General features: G+C 41.3%; 1 protein-coding gene and 1 long non-coding RNA gene across 7 annotated transcripts in view; one reads left to right on the forward strand and one right to left on the reverse strand.

The window, feature by feature from the left end:
* FARP1 (FERM, ARH/RhoGEF and pleckstrin domain protein 1) overlaps positions 1 to 16,641 on the reverse strand; it is a 213,156-nt gene that overhangs the window by 124,233 nt on the left and 72,282 nt on the right. The window contains exon 1 of one of the 6 annotated variants that reach the window (XM_027788355.2): positions 4,381 to 4,429. The exons of the other annotated variants lie outside the window; for them this stretch is intronic. Coding sequence (XP_027644156.1) covers positions 4,381 to 4,386 — 6 coding nt within the window. The 5' untranslated portion in view covers positions 4,387 to 4,429. Of the gene's footprint in view, positions 1 to 4,380; positions 4,430 to 16,641 lie in introns of those variants that run through there. 6 annotated transcript variants of the gene reach the window in all.
* On the forward strand, positions 4,517 to 10,903 carry LOC114012495 (uncharacterized). The gene is made up of 2 exons (XR_003554973.2): positions 4,517 to 4,882; positions 10,739 to 10,903. It is a non-coding gene; the product is annotated as an uncharacterized LOC114012495 (long non-coding RNA).

Here is a 16,641-nt window from a genome sequence, read left to right on the forward strand (position 1 = left end):
GGAGAAGTGGAGACTGGACCACTCACCAGGTTTATGGAGCCAGGTTCACTTTCAAGAAGCCAGATTTGCACTCCAAACATGCAGCAAACATTCAGGAGAGAGATCTGACTTTTGGATTTGACTATGCTCATGGAGCACAGGTTGTTGACACCCTCTGATGTTCAAAAAAGACAGTGGTTTGTTTATCAACACCAAGTACAGCCCTGAAAGCTTGAAGTACCTGCAAGCCCTTATTCCAAAAGGTAAATGAACACCAGTGAGGAAGCCACCCACTACCGCTCTGATTTCCACAGTGCTACTCATGTTTCTACTCAATTAGAAACCTGAAGGATGGGGAAGCTGGTTAGCACTTCCTACACGCAGAGACAAATCACTTCTAAAGTCACCTTTTTCTGCAACACCATTCATTACTTCTGTAGGCCCCAAAAAAACTGTTTCTTGGGTAATTGTCTTACACACAAATGTTTTTGAATGGTACACACCTTCCTTGACACTCGTCAGAACAACTTGACACACAGCCACCAATGGCAGTCTGAAGTACCAAAGCTAAGTTGCAATACACAAGGTCTACAATTTCAGGAGAAAATCAAACACCTAAACAACTTTCTTATGGTGAGTTTGCTTTTGAAAGAAGAACACCAGAAATTATTTAGGATACTCTGTTTTAAAATTACACTTTAAAAGCATATAATATCTTTGAAAGAAATCTAACCTGACCTGAAAATGATTTTCAAAAAACTTATGACCCCTGAAGTATAACCTGAAAAAGAATTGCTGCTTAACCCATACACTGATAGCTGGGCCCTGAAAACAACAGAAAATACACCAAGGAAAATAATTTCTAATACAGTTTGCAATGCAGTACTGGCAAACCAGCCATGTGCAGGCTGAGAGCCAGCAGTGGGCTGTGGACAGGGCAGGGCTAGGATCGCTGACAGAGGGGGAAAGCAAAGATGGGATGGCAATAACAGGATGAGCTGAAGAAACCTGGAAACCCCAGCTTGCTGCTAAAGGGATGCTGCTCCTGCAGGCACATGAAGATGGGGGTGAAGGACTGCTGCCTGTGGGAATGGCAGCTACGGCTCACAGACCCTAATAATAATAATCATTAATAACAGAAGAATTCCAGGCATAGATAAAATTTACTACATAAATCTTATGTGCAACAAAGCATGTGTTCCTTATGGAGGGATCGTATGCATGCATTATGCCCTACAGGGAGGCATAAGGCAGACAGCAATATACATTCTTTTCTCCTGGGAGTTCAGTGGGTTAGCACATTATTTGTGATCAAAATGGTCATTATCACCATTCCCATAGACAGAACAATGGGGAAGACAGGAAGGTTTGCAATGAGGTGATCACTCATGGCACCTCTTGTTCATTACTTGTTTAGGGTTATGTCACACCACAATAATTAAACATACAGCATTGTGGCACATTAAGTTTTTTGTTACACAGAATCCATGGAGTTTTGGCAATAGAAACCTGAACAAGGAATATGAATAAGTAGTTTATTGAAGATACAAGTGTCTTGTCATGTAGGAAGTAACTTAATGAGCACCATCAGAGTTTTTTCTAAAACAACAGTTTTGATTAGCAGCAGACAGCAGCGCTCATAGAAGACAATGATTTCTTTTAACTGGCTTTATTTGAGATCCACACAGAATTAAGTTTCCCACACATGAAATGCAAGTGTTTTACTCACCAAGGTTTAATTCTGCTATCAATGATCCCTGTTACTTACTGCACCACATCTTCAGTAATTAAGTCTCTCAAACTTTGGAAAGCCAGTGAATGAATTTTCATTTGAAAGGTGTGGGGGAGGCGAGTAGTGAAGGAGAAAGACAACTTTTTCCGGAAGGTTAGGGGGGGGGGGGGGGATTAAACAGAAACGCCTCAGAAGAAAGTCAGACATTGACTCAGAGTAATCGGAGGGAGCCAGAGCAGGGCTCTTGGCACTGAAAGCACTGTGTGACAATCGAAAACAACCTCAATCCCTCCTACCCCCACCATGCACTAAAGAAGGAAAATGGTAACAGCTCCTTGAGAAAGGCCTGGAAGAAGCGAGTGGTGAGGCTGCAAAGGGCACACCAAGAGCAGCCAGCTCCACTGCCCCCGTCCCCTGTGGAATCTGTGGACAAGCCTTGGCAGGGGCAGTAGCAGAACGGCAGGGTGTATCTCTTGCAAAACACTTCTTGGTCTACTCGCTGCAATAAACAGTAGCTGTCTGGTTTGAAGATGATCCACGATCTTGCAGCCTCAGGAAGCAGCACTGCCTGGCAGCCCCCTGGTGGGCTGGGGCACCGGGAGAAGTGGGAGCTCCCCCTGGGGCGGCAGGGCAAGGCCCATCCTGCCACCCGGGCCGGGAGAAAGGCAGCCAGCGGGCACCTGAGCAGTCCCAGCTGAGGCCTGGTCAGGACACGTGCCTGGCTCAGGGGATGGCCAGGGCCATTCTGTGGGGAGGGGGAGACCAGCACTGCTGGGCCATTGCTGGGGCAGGGGCTGACATGGGGTCCTGGGCCATGGGCGGCCAGGCCCTTGGGGCCCCAGCATACAGACGGAAAGCAAGCACCCCTGGCCTGACAGGCTAGCCAGGGCTACCAGATGGAGAGGGCACAGGTGAGGAGGGATGAGCTCCAAGCTATCTCCCAGCACCAACAGGGACAAGGCCTGAGATGCCACCTGGGCTCTCACAGGCCAGACACAGCTGCCTCTGCAGCCCACAGCAAACCAAGCCCAACATTCTCTGGTTCGCACTGAAAGAAAATGGCAACAATTTGGTGGTTTTTAATTTAAAGTCACTTATATTTGTGTCAGAGCTAAGGGACAACCTGTTCCCCAGGCCCTGATCCAGTAAGGCTGGTCCCCAACACCAGAGGCCTCTGCATCTTTCGGAGCTACACACGCGGCCGCATTTCTGCACAACACATTAGCACATGCAGCACGCCAGCCTTTAAGAACACCTGTGATATCAATACTATACTACATAATTATTTAAACATGTAGTAAAATAGGTCTTGCATATGTAAGGAAACACTGTATATTAAATACGCCCCCCTCCTGTCAAAGTTAACAATGTTTTATGACTAATTTAAGATAATGCATTTAAAAGACGCAGTTTGCTGCACAAACTGAACGTACCCATGGACAGCTCAGTTTTTAACCGTTCAACATCTTTCTCAGCTAACAGCAAGTCAAAGGACAAACTTTCTCGACTGTTAATGATGAGAAAAACTAACCACCACTGTCCTGCCTCAAGACATCCACTCTTCCAGCTGGCCACGAACCAAGCGGAAATTCCAGATTGGGAGGCAATTATTTATATATCTGCCTCCTTCCAACCTCCCCCCCACCCCCCACCCCCAGCCTTAAATTTGCTTCTGACTAAGTAAGAATGAATCCTGCCTGGAACACTTTAAACACTGCTATACCTCTACACTAAGGTCAATATCAATTTTTGCTTCAGACAGACTTGTGAGATTTTTTTGTCTGTATTATTTACTAGCAAATTTAATTTTATTGTGCTTGAGAGAAAACAATTCTCCAGTTTTGGGGTGTGGGTTTTTTTTAAACACACCACTGCACTTAAACTAGAAGTCACATTCCTATCTAGTACAACCTGCCGTTGCAAGTTTAATTAAAATTCTTCCATCTTTAAAAAGGTATTTTTTTGCTAACCATTGGGAAAAAAAAATAAAAATAAAACAAATTCACAAGTACAAGAAAAATGCCATTTACTTTAGGCTCTGGCTCGCTTCTCCAAAGAAAAGGATCTCACTAACAAGCATTCGCTATCACATTTTTCCCCTCAAGTCTTCTTGTGGAGAAACAACAAGAGAAAAACTCGTGGAGAAAAACTCACATAATCTACTGACTAGATCTTACACTTTTGAACTGAAATAAATGCTCCTTCTTGTGTAATGGACTACAAGAGACTTGGGGGGCGGGGGGGGAATATCTCCTCTTAATTCATTTCCCTTGTTGATGCAGAACAATTCTTCATTTCATGCAGAAAATGTTTCTCCAAGTGATCCAACTTCAGATCAGAACAAAGTATCATCTCTTCATACAGCTCTTAAGAAAGGCTTCAGTATGTGCAGTAACATTTGAAACAAATGTTACTTATCCAACAGTGGGTATGTTCCAACATAGGTTTTAAAAATATCTAATTCGGGTTTTAATTTGAAAATACCTCTTTTTGCCTGATGCTTTTGCAAAAGAGGACTGAAATGCAATTAAGTGATCTATACGTAACATCAGGACGCCGTAAGTCACTGCTGTAAAATGTAACTATCGCAGTTGAATCCCTGAAGAGCTATAACATACAATGTGCAGACAACAAGAGAGGCCTCTTATAAAGCATGCAGTATATCTTACTTGCATTGAGCAGAGCTCCCAGAGGAATCCTCAGAGACAAAGCCACAGCTCAGGCAGGCAGCCATTAAGTGAATCTAAATAATCAAGAGCTGTGATCTGAACAGGAGATAACAGGTGAGCAGTGCCAGACTACTCTAAATCAGCATTTTTCAAGGGACGGGCAACAGAGGATGGAAGTTGCCCTCTGTGCTCAGCCCAGCAAAGCCCTGTGAATGCTTACAGAGCAAACAGACCTGGATGAATGATTTCCTGAGGCTGTATGATCAAGTTGGACAAGACGTGGCCCGTCAACAAGAGAGCCTGCCCAAAGGACAAGGGTCAGACCTGGCAGCAGCTGTAGGGACTTGGCAGACGTGAGGCAGGAGCTAACAGAGACACAAACTTGAAAATACCACCCTGGATCTGAAAAGGAAGCTCTTAAAAATGTCAGAGACAGAGAATGCTTTGCAGCTACCCGGTGACACCAGTCATCTCAACTAACGAATTACTTCTATGAAGAAAGGTGGGTGGTTTCTCAGTTGGGAGTTGTTTGTTTTGTTTTTCTTGTTATCTGAGGCAAATGCACGTGTAGAGTCATATATTTTGGACAATCCACAGACTATGACAATTTCCCCATGTTTCTATATGCTTTCACCACAGGGCAGGGCCCACAGATACTTTCACTTCTTTTACAGATCAGAGCTTTGCTCTAATACATGCAGAATATCACTGCAAATTTCATCCTCCTCCCTGAGACCATCCAACCTACTAGGCATAATCTGTGCCACAATTACTGTGTCTGCAGCTGGTAAATATATTCAACCAACTCTACTTGCTAGAAAAATTATCATGATAACCCAAACAGCTTTGTCTTGGAGCACCATTGCCATTCTTTTTCCTTCAGTGGGCAACAACTCAGTTGTGCTCCTGTTAGCCTCAACAGTGCTTCAGTACTCAGCTGTCAGTTTTTGTAGGCTAACACTACATGCAAAGGTCTTTCTAGTTTTTCAAGATGGGACCTACTGTCTTAGAATAAGTCAAAACCTGAAGCTAGATAAAGAAGTATAAAGAATTTAAGGGAAATGGAACAAACTGGCAATATATATATATATCATTTGAAGATTCACTTTCAGTGAACTCAAGTCAAGAAAGACTTAAATATAGACAGAATAAGGGCCCTGCAGAAAGACTACATTATGCATATGAGTTTTGAATGGAATGGAAGAAGAAAAGCTAATAAATGGGTAGGAATATGCAAAATGGTGAGAATGGGACTAAAGAAAGCCTGCGAGTTCTGCGGAAAAAAATGACGGTAAACAGGTAACAGAACCTGCTTATTGTATTTTTTTTTGTCTGATCTCTGAAAATGAAATGTTCTGTAAGACAAGGCAGCAGACACAGCAAGGAAGCAGATATATAAAGGCAGCAGGTGCAGCAAGGAGTTACTAGCAACTTGCTCTTTCTCATCTATACTGCTAGCATTTGGTTCTCCTAAAAACACACAAACCACGAAAACACTCACACTAACACACACATTTAGGACAAAAGATGACTTTTTCCTTGTCAAGAAGGAGTTGTAACATCCTTAGATCTGGCCTTTAAACATTCCCTGACTGAGAGCAATTTGCTCAGTTTTGTCACCCTGTCCTCTGGTAAAATAAGTCACATGCAAACAAGAACATAATGCTGAGTAATCAAAGCTTTTAGGGTTGTGCACAGTCCTTTCCTTTCCATGATAACCTATACCTTTTGCTTTTATCTCTATATTCTGTTTATTTCTTTATCGCTTCCTGATATGCTATAGGCTACTTCTTCCTCTTTTAGTGACTAGGTATAACAAAAGCAGCTGCTGGAAGCCTATTACCTAATTATCTTGTTAGATCCTGCAAGAACTGTGGTGCTCATATAAGCAGATCACACAGATTTTGGCCTCTCAGGTATTTCTTATCTAGCACACAAAACATATTGTCACACATTCTCTAAATGTGCCGAGTGTTTAAGCGAGTTGTCAGAAAAGCTTTTTCTCTCACTGTCATCACTTGGGTTGGTTTCAGCCAGAAGTACCTCCCAGTTTAGCAGGAGCTGTAGGGTTAGAGTGCCTCACCAGATCAGGGCCAGGATGCAGCCCTGTGTCTCAGCAGCTCTTCCATGTGTTGGTGGCCACTGATGAAACTGGGATAAAATTACCGGTTTCCAGTGTTGGAACTGACAAGGCATACCCATTTCTACTGGTGGTCACATGTTCCTGTGCCTTTAGCTTAGGTTCTTGCTCTGAGCCTCAAGAGCCAGAATATAACTGGATCACCATCTTTGTATTACTGACTTTTTTGAAAAGCACATCTGAAATTGGTCACTGAATATCTATCAGAAGAATTATAAGGTACAGGAAAACTACACCCAGCACACGGTGGGGATGCCCCTGCATGCATGGACAGAAAACAGAGAAGAACTCCATGTAGAAGAGTTGTCATTCAGAAAAGACTTCTTATAGTCATCCCAGGGAGGTCTGCCCCTGAAATGCTGACAACTCAGGCAGCATGAATATACACTTGAATATAATATGAAAATAAGTTTAAAACCTCAGGGTCATTACCAGGTCAGCCTGCTCTCCCATTTGCTCTGCTAACTCCAGCTTGCTTTGCCATGCTGATATTCTTTGAATTACCGAACTAGATGAAGCTGACCAACAGTGTATGGTAGTTGAAAGAAATAAAGCGTATCATATTTAAACTCTAAAAGTGCTAGGTTCTGGATTTTTTTGAAAGCAAATCCAAAGATAGTTTGAAAAACTCTGAAGGCATTCTATCAACTCTTAAAACTCCAACCAGCAATTTATATTCTCTCCAGGAGGAAGAACTTGGAAACAGCAAGGTGGGTTTTTTTCAGAAAACAATACAATGTGCTATTATTTTCTCCCTTCCATGTACCTCACCTACTTTCCAATGCAAAAGAACAAGCTTCAAATTCTTAAAATGGATCTATTCAACTTTTACATTTATCTTGATTCTATTCTTAATTTTCAGAAATACTTGTGAAACATCCCAATACAAATTCTGAATTGAAGAGATCCTTGTTGCAGATGATAATAAAAACAACGCTTTCAAACTATACTACTCATGAAATAGAGGCTATTCTTAACTACTGTACTATATATAAGCTAACCTATATTTCAATGCAGCCTTTGTGTCCAGTCTGCCTGCTTGTAATAGGCTAGAAAAGCAGCACACAGTTGAAAGCATGATCCAGTATGGCAAATCCTATCAACAGTCAATCCATTTCAATGCCCTGCCTCTGATGTGACCCTGCAGAGAAGAGCAAAGTCTTTAGTCATCTCCCAGCTTATGATCTACCAAGCTTGGGGTCCAAGAAAACACAAGTAACACAACTACTTTATACCCTGGTTTATTTTGATTAATTTTTGATTTTTATTACAATTACCTTAGCATGCATAGCTTTTAATATGGTAAAAAATTACCTAGCTCTTAAGAAATAAGCAGAAGTATTTGATTCCATATCTTCCTGTAGCAGCAAGTACTGTAATGGAAAAAATACAATTAATTTTGTCAGCTGAACTTTTGATTACCTTAAGGACTTTTTTAAAGCCTAGAATGGAGGGTAAAGATTTCGAAAATTGTATTAAATGTAAGTAGCAGGTTTGATAGCTTCAAAACTTCTTGGTTATACTGCACTGCTCTCCTAACTCCACTCCAGTGTCACAGCTGCAGAAACCAGCATGAAAAAAATGCAAAGGTATACAATACCTAAGAGGCATTTGATAAAAGAAATGCAAATCACTTCTAGATATATATTTTTTTCAGCTCTGAGGATAGCTGTGGCCTTCAAATACAAATTCTGGGTCAAATTACAGTTTAGGTAAATGCACTGACAGAAATTCAGTGCAATGGATTTGATGCATATCAAATATTGGAAATACACAAGGCTCCTTTGTGAAGCAAGTAACAATGGTATGCTTAGACAATTAATTAGTGAGGAAATGTCAAGCTAAGACCATGAAACTTTCATACTTGTCATCCTTGTTTCTGCTCATTTTTGTGTTAATTGCTACCGTTTACAGCCTACATACATTGCTAACGCGACATTAAGCTTTGTAGCAAATGCACTGCTGCTATCAGTACATACTTCGCACTTGGTTCTCAGTGTGTCTTTAAATACCATTTTCTGCCCATGAGCCTACAAGTCAGTACACACATCTATTATTATACGGAACTACCAATGTATTTGCACGTAACTGCATTTATCCTCTTGTAGTAATATTTATCTGACAAAAATATGAAAAATGTTTAAGTTCTATATGTAATCAAGCAGCCCAGGAAATGTTCAGCATACTCAATTTCCTTTAAAAAATAAAGTTGGTACACTGGTAATCAGTCAATGAACTCTCAAACAGGCATTTAAAAGTAAGTTTTGGTTAACTGAGTTTTCACAAGTAAATGATGGGAGAAATTATATTATTAATACAATGTGGATTTTTTTAATACCTGCTGGTAAGGAAAGTGTTTTGAAAATGGCACAAGGCAAAAGCAAAATCCCAGCCTCACCTCTTCAGGTTAAACTATCTTCTACATTGAAAAAGCCATTTTTGTGGAGCTGAAGTACATCTGACATAGGCATGCACGAACCCAGTTTTCATATGGGTTGTTCTGATTTAACACTTTGTCAGATCTTCCTCTTTCCTTTCCTCCACAGTAATCTTCCTTTCCTATCTGATGTCCTCATTCCTTTTGCTAACATTCAGTATCATCAAGAACTACAGTGTGACTGTACTTGAAAATGACTGTCAGGAACAATTTTCATGGTTGAAGCATGGGTTTCTCTGGGCTTAAAGCCATGAATGGGATAGAACTGAAAGCCCAGCATGGTATATTTTTAAGATATTAGAAAGAAGGAACAAAACCAGTAAGAAATCAATTAACAAACATTTTCTGCTCTTCTCCTTCTCTGTTCCACATCTGAGCTCTTCATCCACACAGGCAATGAGTATCTCAGCCTCTTCCCTCACCAGGTGCTGCCTGCCCTTCATACCACGGGGTTCTGCCAGTCTACTGACTACAGCAGAATGGGGGACTGCAGCACGCAGATGCAGAAGTGCTGCTCTACCCAAAACACAGCACCATGACAACTGCCTGACCCTGTAACACCCCACACATAGCCTCACTCCAAACTATGCTGTTCAGTGCCTGCACCTCCCTTCCTTTCCACTGGAAAAACAGCCAGCCACTTCCAGGGTAGGCAGCTGCAGATGTTTTTCTGGGTCAGGGTGGTGCCTTCCAAAGCTCTTCCAGCTTAACCCCACACCTCTCTCCTCTCTGCTCTTGCTGCTTTCCTGGGCATGTCAGTAACAACCTCCAGGCCCATCAGAAGGACAATTAGATGTTCTACCTGAGAAGGCAACAAGGAAACAAGGAGGAAAAGGCCTTCTAAACACAGTTATCTTCCAAGAATAGTTCACTCAATGAGTCAGGCTATGCAATGGCAGAACAAACTCCCAGTACTGAGAGGACAAGGACAGGACAAACCCCCACCTCCCAAGGCTGTTGGAGCCCACTTCTCACTAATTCTCAAGTTTTAACCTTGCAGATAGTCTCACCAACTTCACATACATGGCAGAAATTGTCTTACTGGGAAATCCATTCAGGGAAATGATTTGGCTAAAACAACAGGCTGACACACACACACCAAAAAAAGGGGGGTGGGGGGTGGGGTTTTGGGGAAGAGGGGCATTATTGTTGGGCTGGATTATATCCTGATCACAACAGAATAGGTAGCGACTCTAGGAACTGGCATAGCAAAAATATAGCTCCTCACATACTTTCACTACCAAAAAGGAGAAGCTTTTCTCTAAGACAAGCTCACAAATGACAAATCTTTACTGTAGACAGATCTGTACAGCAGATTGATTTGTTAATATTTTAAAGAATCTGTGTTTCTACACGAGGAACACATAAAGGTCAATTAGGATAAATATCCCAAATGTGGTTGCAGAAATAAGCAGTAAAATAAAAGAACTATAAAAACTCCCAGCTCCTGAAACTATACATGCATTGAATTTTACTACTGCATTTCAGTGATACAACAGGGCAATGCAGAATCAACTGTAGGTCAAAAAACATGACCTCATTTTCTGCATTCCAGCTGACTACTGCATGATCTTTAAGTCTAAGTTTCTGTTACAAATTATCCAGCCCTCTTTGAGTTGAATGGATACACAAGCCGACTTAAGGCTTATAAGCAAGGGGTTTTGATTTGGATTCTGAAAATTGAAGGGGTAATCAGCTTTAAAGAAAAGAAACTGAAACCTAGTTTTGTCTTGCTGTTCTTGTTTGTTGTAACCAAAATCTGTGTTTTTCTGTTCTCCCAGAAATTACTTCTGTAAAGTAAAACAAAATTTGCCAAACCAGATTAAAACACGGAGTGTCTAACTGCCATGGAAACTTCTCTGCAAGCTTATCTGTAACTAGACAAGATAAATGCATACCTGCTTTATACAGGAGAAGGGGACAGAAAAATACAATGTAACACTCTAGTCCTGTGTTTTGCTTTTTGTTTACAAGTATTCATGTAACTAGAAGGCAGTGCAAAGCCCAAGGAAGCCTTTGGAGATTTAAGGCTGAACAGATTTTGCTGGTAACAGAGCTTATGAAACAGAGTATCACAGCTGACAGCCGTTTCAACAAAACTCACGTCCTGTATTTTACGATGAGCACAATTGCAGAGCCCATGTGATGATTCCTGGTGCTAATCCTCCCTTCATCGGAGCGCACAGAACTTAAAAAAATTGTTTTCCCATGTAGAGGAAGCGTTCTTCCTTTAATAACTATCACAGATACCGATTATCTAGACATTGAGCTTCTCAAGAACTGTTTAAACACCGAAGAATCTTTTCTTTGCATTCTTATGCAAACTCCTTCTAAAAAATTAAAATCTCTGCTTTATTTCAGTATTAGCTTTAGACACTGAAACCAGAGAACTGTCTTCTGGCAGTAAACTGTATTGGCACAACCTTTGCTAGGAAAAATTTCTTAAAAATCATCACTAGGTGTGGTGTCTTTGAGAGCTATGAGCTTAGCTCAGAGCTTGTTTCCACAATCACATTACCATTCATAACCAAAATCCTGGGTCTCATTTCATTCCTTTTTTCCAGTTTCCCACCGAGTAATAAATCCTAACTTCATTTATATAGGGGCTAAGGAGAAACAAAGCCCAACTTGTCTCTGAAGGACTTTGAGATCATTTCTTTTTTAGGTGCAAATTCTCCATATGAAAGCCTGTGTGCCCTGTCCAAGAGCCCTCTCCCAACTTGAAGAATAAGCTATATGTTTTTACAGGCTTTCAGGAATATGAATAGCGTCTATACAATAGCTTCCCTTGTTAAAGGCAAGCAGTTTTCAGAGCAATAAAACTGATGCTTTGCATTCTTGCTACACACTCACACATTCTCCTCACCACAGCAATATGGGGTCCCTGTCCATAATCTACACACATCTCCCCAACTGTAACAATCCACAGCCCATGTTTCCCAACCTAAATACTTTCAGTTTCCCCCCCAGCCACAGCAGCCTCAGATCTCAGTCATGTTTTCTCACTACCCCATGAGTGAGAAGCAGCACTGAGTCGTGGCTCAACTGGTTTCCCACCAAACTACACAACACAACTGCTGAGCTTATCTTACACCTTTTCCCTTAGATAGGGTAATTGTTTGTGTCTCCCCTGTACCAAACCAAAACTATTGATGAAACTTGCCAGTGCTTAACAGCATTGAGAACCTCACTCTCTCCACCAAATTGGGATAGCTGATCATTGGCTTCAAAAAGCTCAGTGGAAGACAGGTGGATAGATACAGCCATCCCATAAACTTCAGTTCCTCAGGAAACCAGGCTAAAAATAGCTGATCTCAAAAACTCAGGGAACAAACTGAACTCAAATTAACATAGATACCAACTGGAATGTTAAAATATGTTGGCTCTTAAATATTGCTTAAAAAAAAAAAGGTGTCTCAAAGGGTCAAAATTAAAACAATATTTATATACAGCAAAAGAAGAGCATTAATTGACTTACAATGTCCACAACCAGAAATGGTTACAGTCTAGGGTGACATCAGTGCAGATGAGTGTAGGATGCAAGAAATGACACGTCTGAGCAGGGATGTTTAGCACGTCCCCTGCTCATTCCACAGATCATTAGCTCATCAGAGTGCATACAGAAAACATCCAGACTTCAACTCCTTTTAAACAAAAGTGGGTACTTTCTTGGGGTTTATCACTTGCTTTACAGATTTCCAAAAGGTTTTAGAATTTCTTTCAGTCCAAAATGTTAGAACCTATTAGCTTCAACAGTAACAAATTTTGGCCTAGATCCTTCAAAGAGTTATGAGTAAGGCTGAATTTATATTAAAACAAAACATTTTGCAGGCAAAGATAATTTCCGAGTTAGTATTTGTCAGACTTGGGGCTTGGTTTTCTTATTGTCAGTGGATGACTCCAAACAACCCTTGAAATTCACAGTGTGGGGAATACCAAACATATCCTACGCAAACTGATGTTCCTTCATGGTGATGTCTCATAGCAAAATTAGTATCTACTCCTTCCCAAACATCCTAATTTCATCTTCTCTACTAGCACAAAGTCAGATACCCTAGAATCCACACACCAAAATGTCCTTTCCTCCTATACTCTTATCTCAAGAATAAAATAAAGCAAGCCTTTGTGAAGTCTTTACAATCCTTTCCTCCAGGCACCTCAGGAATTCTGATGTTAATTCCCACCAAAATAATACAATAAGCACATTGGTCTAAGTCAAATAAAACACTAATAATACTAACTTTCTACCAAGATCAACAGGAAATTAGGACCTTAAATACTTCTATTTTAGTCATTTACATCCAGCCCATCAGGTATCAATAAGTATCCCGATCTAGACTGGCTGGAAGTTTCTCAGACCTGGAGCGTTCTGGATTAAAACAAACAGCTCAGGCTTGGTTCTGACTCTAGAAATGTAGTGTTTCCCAACATTTTTCTTTGCAAAACTTCCAATCTACTCAAATATCTAGATAACCAAGAGTGAGAATTGCACACAAGTGAAAATCTAGTATTACTGCCTAAGACTTCATAGATTCAGAGAAAAATAACGTTAGGGTGGATTAAGAAGAATCCTATTTCACATTAAAAGCAGGCTCCCATGAGAAAAAATATGCCTTTTCTCATCTTTTTCAGATTCAGGTCCACTGAATGTCAACTTATTATCTAGAATTAATTTTCACAGGTTAGATGGTGAAAGCAGGATCAATCCAACTTCACAGAGGGAGGGGAAAAAGTGGCAAAGAAGAAATTTCTTAATTCTGCTATACTCCCCCACTGAAGTTAAGTCACAATGAAAATCGACAGAAGCTTGGTTTGCAGGGCCTTCAGCAAAGGAAGCACTGTAGGGCCTTTGTGCCTGTTGAAAAGGAACAGCAATAATAACTCAAGTGATTGTGTCCTGGAGAACTGTAACACTGAATTCTTCCAAAGAGAATAATTTACAGGAGAAAAAGAAGAAAAAGACACCATCCATGCAAAAGGAAAAAACTGACTTGGAACAGCATTTGGCACAGTTTAAACAATAGAAAACAACAAAGAAACTGTATGAAATTGAAGACGACACTGGAGAAAACCATTCATTTTTATCTAAATACATTCAACACGTGGGAAAATCTTTATTAAACTATAAGCCACAGAAACATGTGTTTTGATTTAGTTTGTACTGCAGCACACAAACATGAAAGACCATTGCCTGTATTTTCCCCCAGGGCTTCTTTAGGTGAAAGGAGTGTTGTTTATAACATTTGTGCTACAATCAGAAAATTAAAAAATAACTTAGGTTGGATGGAAACTCTGAAGATCATCTGGTTCAGCCTCCCTCCCACCCCATTAAAGCAAGGCCAACTTCAAAGTTAGATCCAGTTTCAGAGTTTGGTTGGGCTCCTTGGGGCCCTGTTCAATTAAAGCTTTAAGTATCTCCTCCAAGGATGAGATACCACAGCCTCCCTGGGTAACTTGTTCTAGTGTTTGACCACCTTCATGGGGAAGAAGCTTTTTCTCTGTCACAGTGAAGCATCGCTGGCTCATGTTCAACTTGTTGTCCACCAGGGCCTTTTCTGCAAAAGTGCTTTCCCTTCAGTCCATCCCCAGGCTCCCTTTGCCCATTTCTTCAGCTTGTCAAGGTCCATCTAAATGGCAGCACAAGCAACTGCTGTATTAATCACTAGTCCCAATTCTGAATTGGCTGCGGACTTGTAAAAGGCATGTCATGCCCCATCATCCAGGTCATTAAAACGGTACAATAGTATTGGTCTCAGTGTCAAATAGCGACTTGCCTCTAGCTGAACTTTGTGATGCTGATCTTTGAGCACTTTTGAGTACCAGCAGCTCAGATGGGTTTCAGTCTACCCTACCATCTACTTACCTAACTTCTACTTCACCAGTATCTATGAGAATGTTATGGGGGACAGCATCAAAAGCTTTGCTAAAGTTGAGACAAACAACATCTGCTACTTTCCCCTTATCCACCATGCCAGTCAACTTATTGCAGAAGGCTACCAGGTTGATCAAGACTAATTTCTCTTTTATAAATCCATGCTGACTACTCTGAATCACCTTCTTGTCCTACATCTGTTCAAAATGGTTTCCAGGATTATTTGCTCCATCATCTTCCTAGGAATCTAGATGAGGCTGATCAGCTTGCAGTACCCCAGATCTTCCTTCTAACTCTTCTCAAAGCTAGGAGAGACATTTGCTTTCTTCCAGTCCTCAGAGGCCTCCCCTGATCACCGCAACCTTTCAAGACTGGCTTTGCAAAGGTACTGGCCAGCTCCCTCAGCACCCATGCATGCACCCCATCAGGTCCCATGGACTTGTTATGTCCAGCTTGTTTAAATGTTCTCTAACTTGATTCTCCTCCAGTGAGGGTATATCTTCCTTGCCCCAGATTTTTTCACTGGTTTAGGGGGGCCTCATGGACTTCCCAAAGGCAAGTCTTAAACCAGTGAAGACTGAAGTGAAGAAATCACTAATTCACTCAGCCTTCCCCCTGTCCATTGTGATCAAGCCTCCGTTCCCGTTCAGTGGCAGACCCGTATTTTCCCCAGTTTTCCTTTTGTTGCTGATATACCTGGACAAGCACTTCTTGTTGCCCTTCATGTACCTTGACAGCTTCAATTCCATCTGGGCTTTGTCTTTCTTAACCCCATCCCTGCATACTTGGACCACATTTCTATACTCCTTCTGGGCCTGCTGAATCTGTCTCTGCTTCCAACTTTTGTGCGCTTCCTTTTTTATGTCTGAGTTTAGTCAGGAGTAACTTGTTCATCCATACAAGCTTCTTGCCACCTTTGCTTCATTTCCTGTATATTGGGATGGATTGTTCCCAATCAGGAGATCCTGATTTTTTCCAGAAAGAAAGCAACTGGATGTCCTCCTCCAAGCACAAGAATCACAGAAATATTGAATTGTTTAGGTTGGAAGGGACCTTAAAGAGCATCTAGTTCCAATCCCCCTGCCATGGGCAAGGACACTTTCACTAGACCAGGGTGCTCAAAACCCCATCAAACCTAGTGCTGAACATTTCCAGGGATGGGGTATCCACAGCTTCCCTGGGCAATGGTCAATTCCCGTGTGTGGAAAATCAAACAAAGGCCCTACTAATTTGAAGACATTAAAAACACAATGTTTGCCTTCTACTGTACAACTGAATTTTTTGAAATATCTATTCAGATTTAGGACATTATCCAATGATTGTTTAAGGCAAAATCTACTTGGGCAGAAGGAACCATGAACTGCAGATTCTACTAATTTTGTTTGAATAATGTGGGGTTTCTTGGTGGTGGTGTTTTAAATGCTGCACAGACCTTAAATATCTTCCTAGAATGCCACTTCTCATCCCGACCTCTGCTTGGGGTTAAGAGTAGCTGCCCTGAGAAAACTGAGATGCTAGCATAAAGCCTGCTCAGCCGAATCAAGAGCAAAGCTGAGAGCTTAGGTGACATAAGGATACATTAGCTAGTGCTTGTGATCAGCAGAGCCAACCCTTTATCCAAAATGCATGCCCTCCATTCACAAATATCAAGACTCTGTTCTAGAGTACTATGACATTAGGAGCTTAAAGAAAACCAAAAAAAGAAAAGAAAGAGAAAAATGAAATGGTTAACAGGCACAGCAAAGCTGTACACAGCAAAGCTTTTTTTCTAGCTTGCAACTCAGAACTGGTATGTCAGCACAACTGAAAAAA

Source organism: Falco peregrinus, chromosome 4, assembly GCF_023634155.1.
Source record: "Falco peregrinus isolate bFalPer1 chromosome 4, bFalPer1.pri, whole genome shotgun sequence".
In the NCBI taxonomy this organism is placed as follows: Eukaryota; Metazoa; Chordata; class Aves; order Falconiformes; family Falconidae; genus Falco; species Falco peregrinus.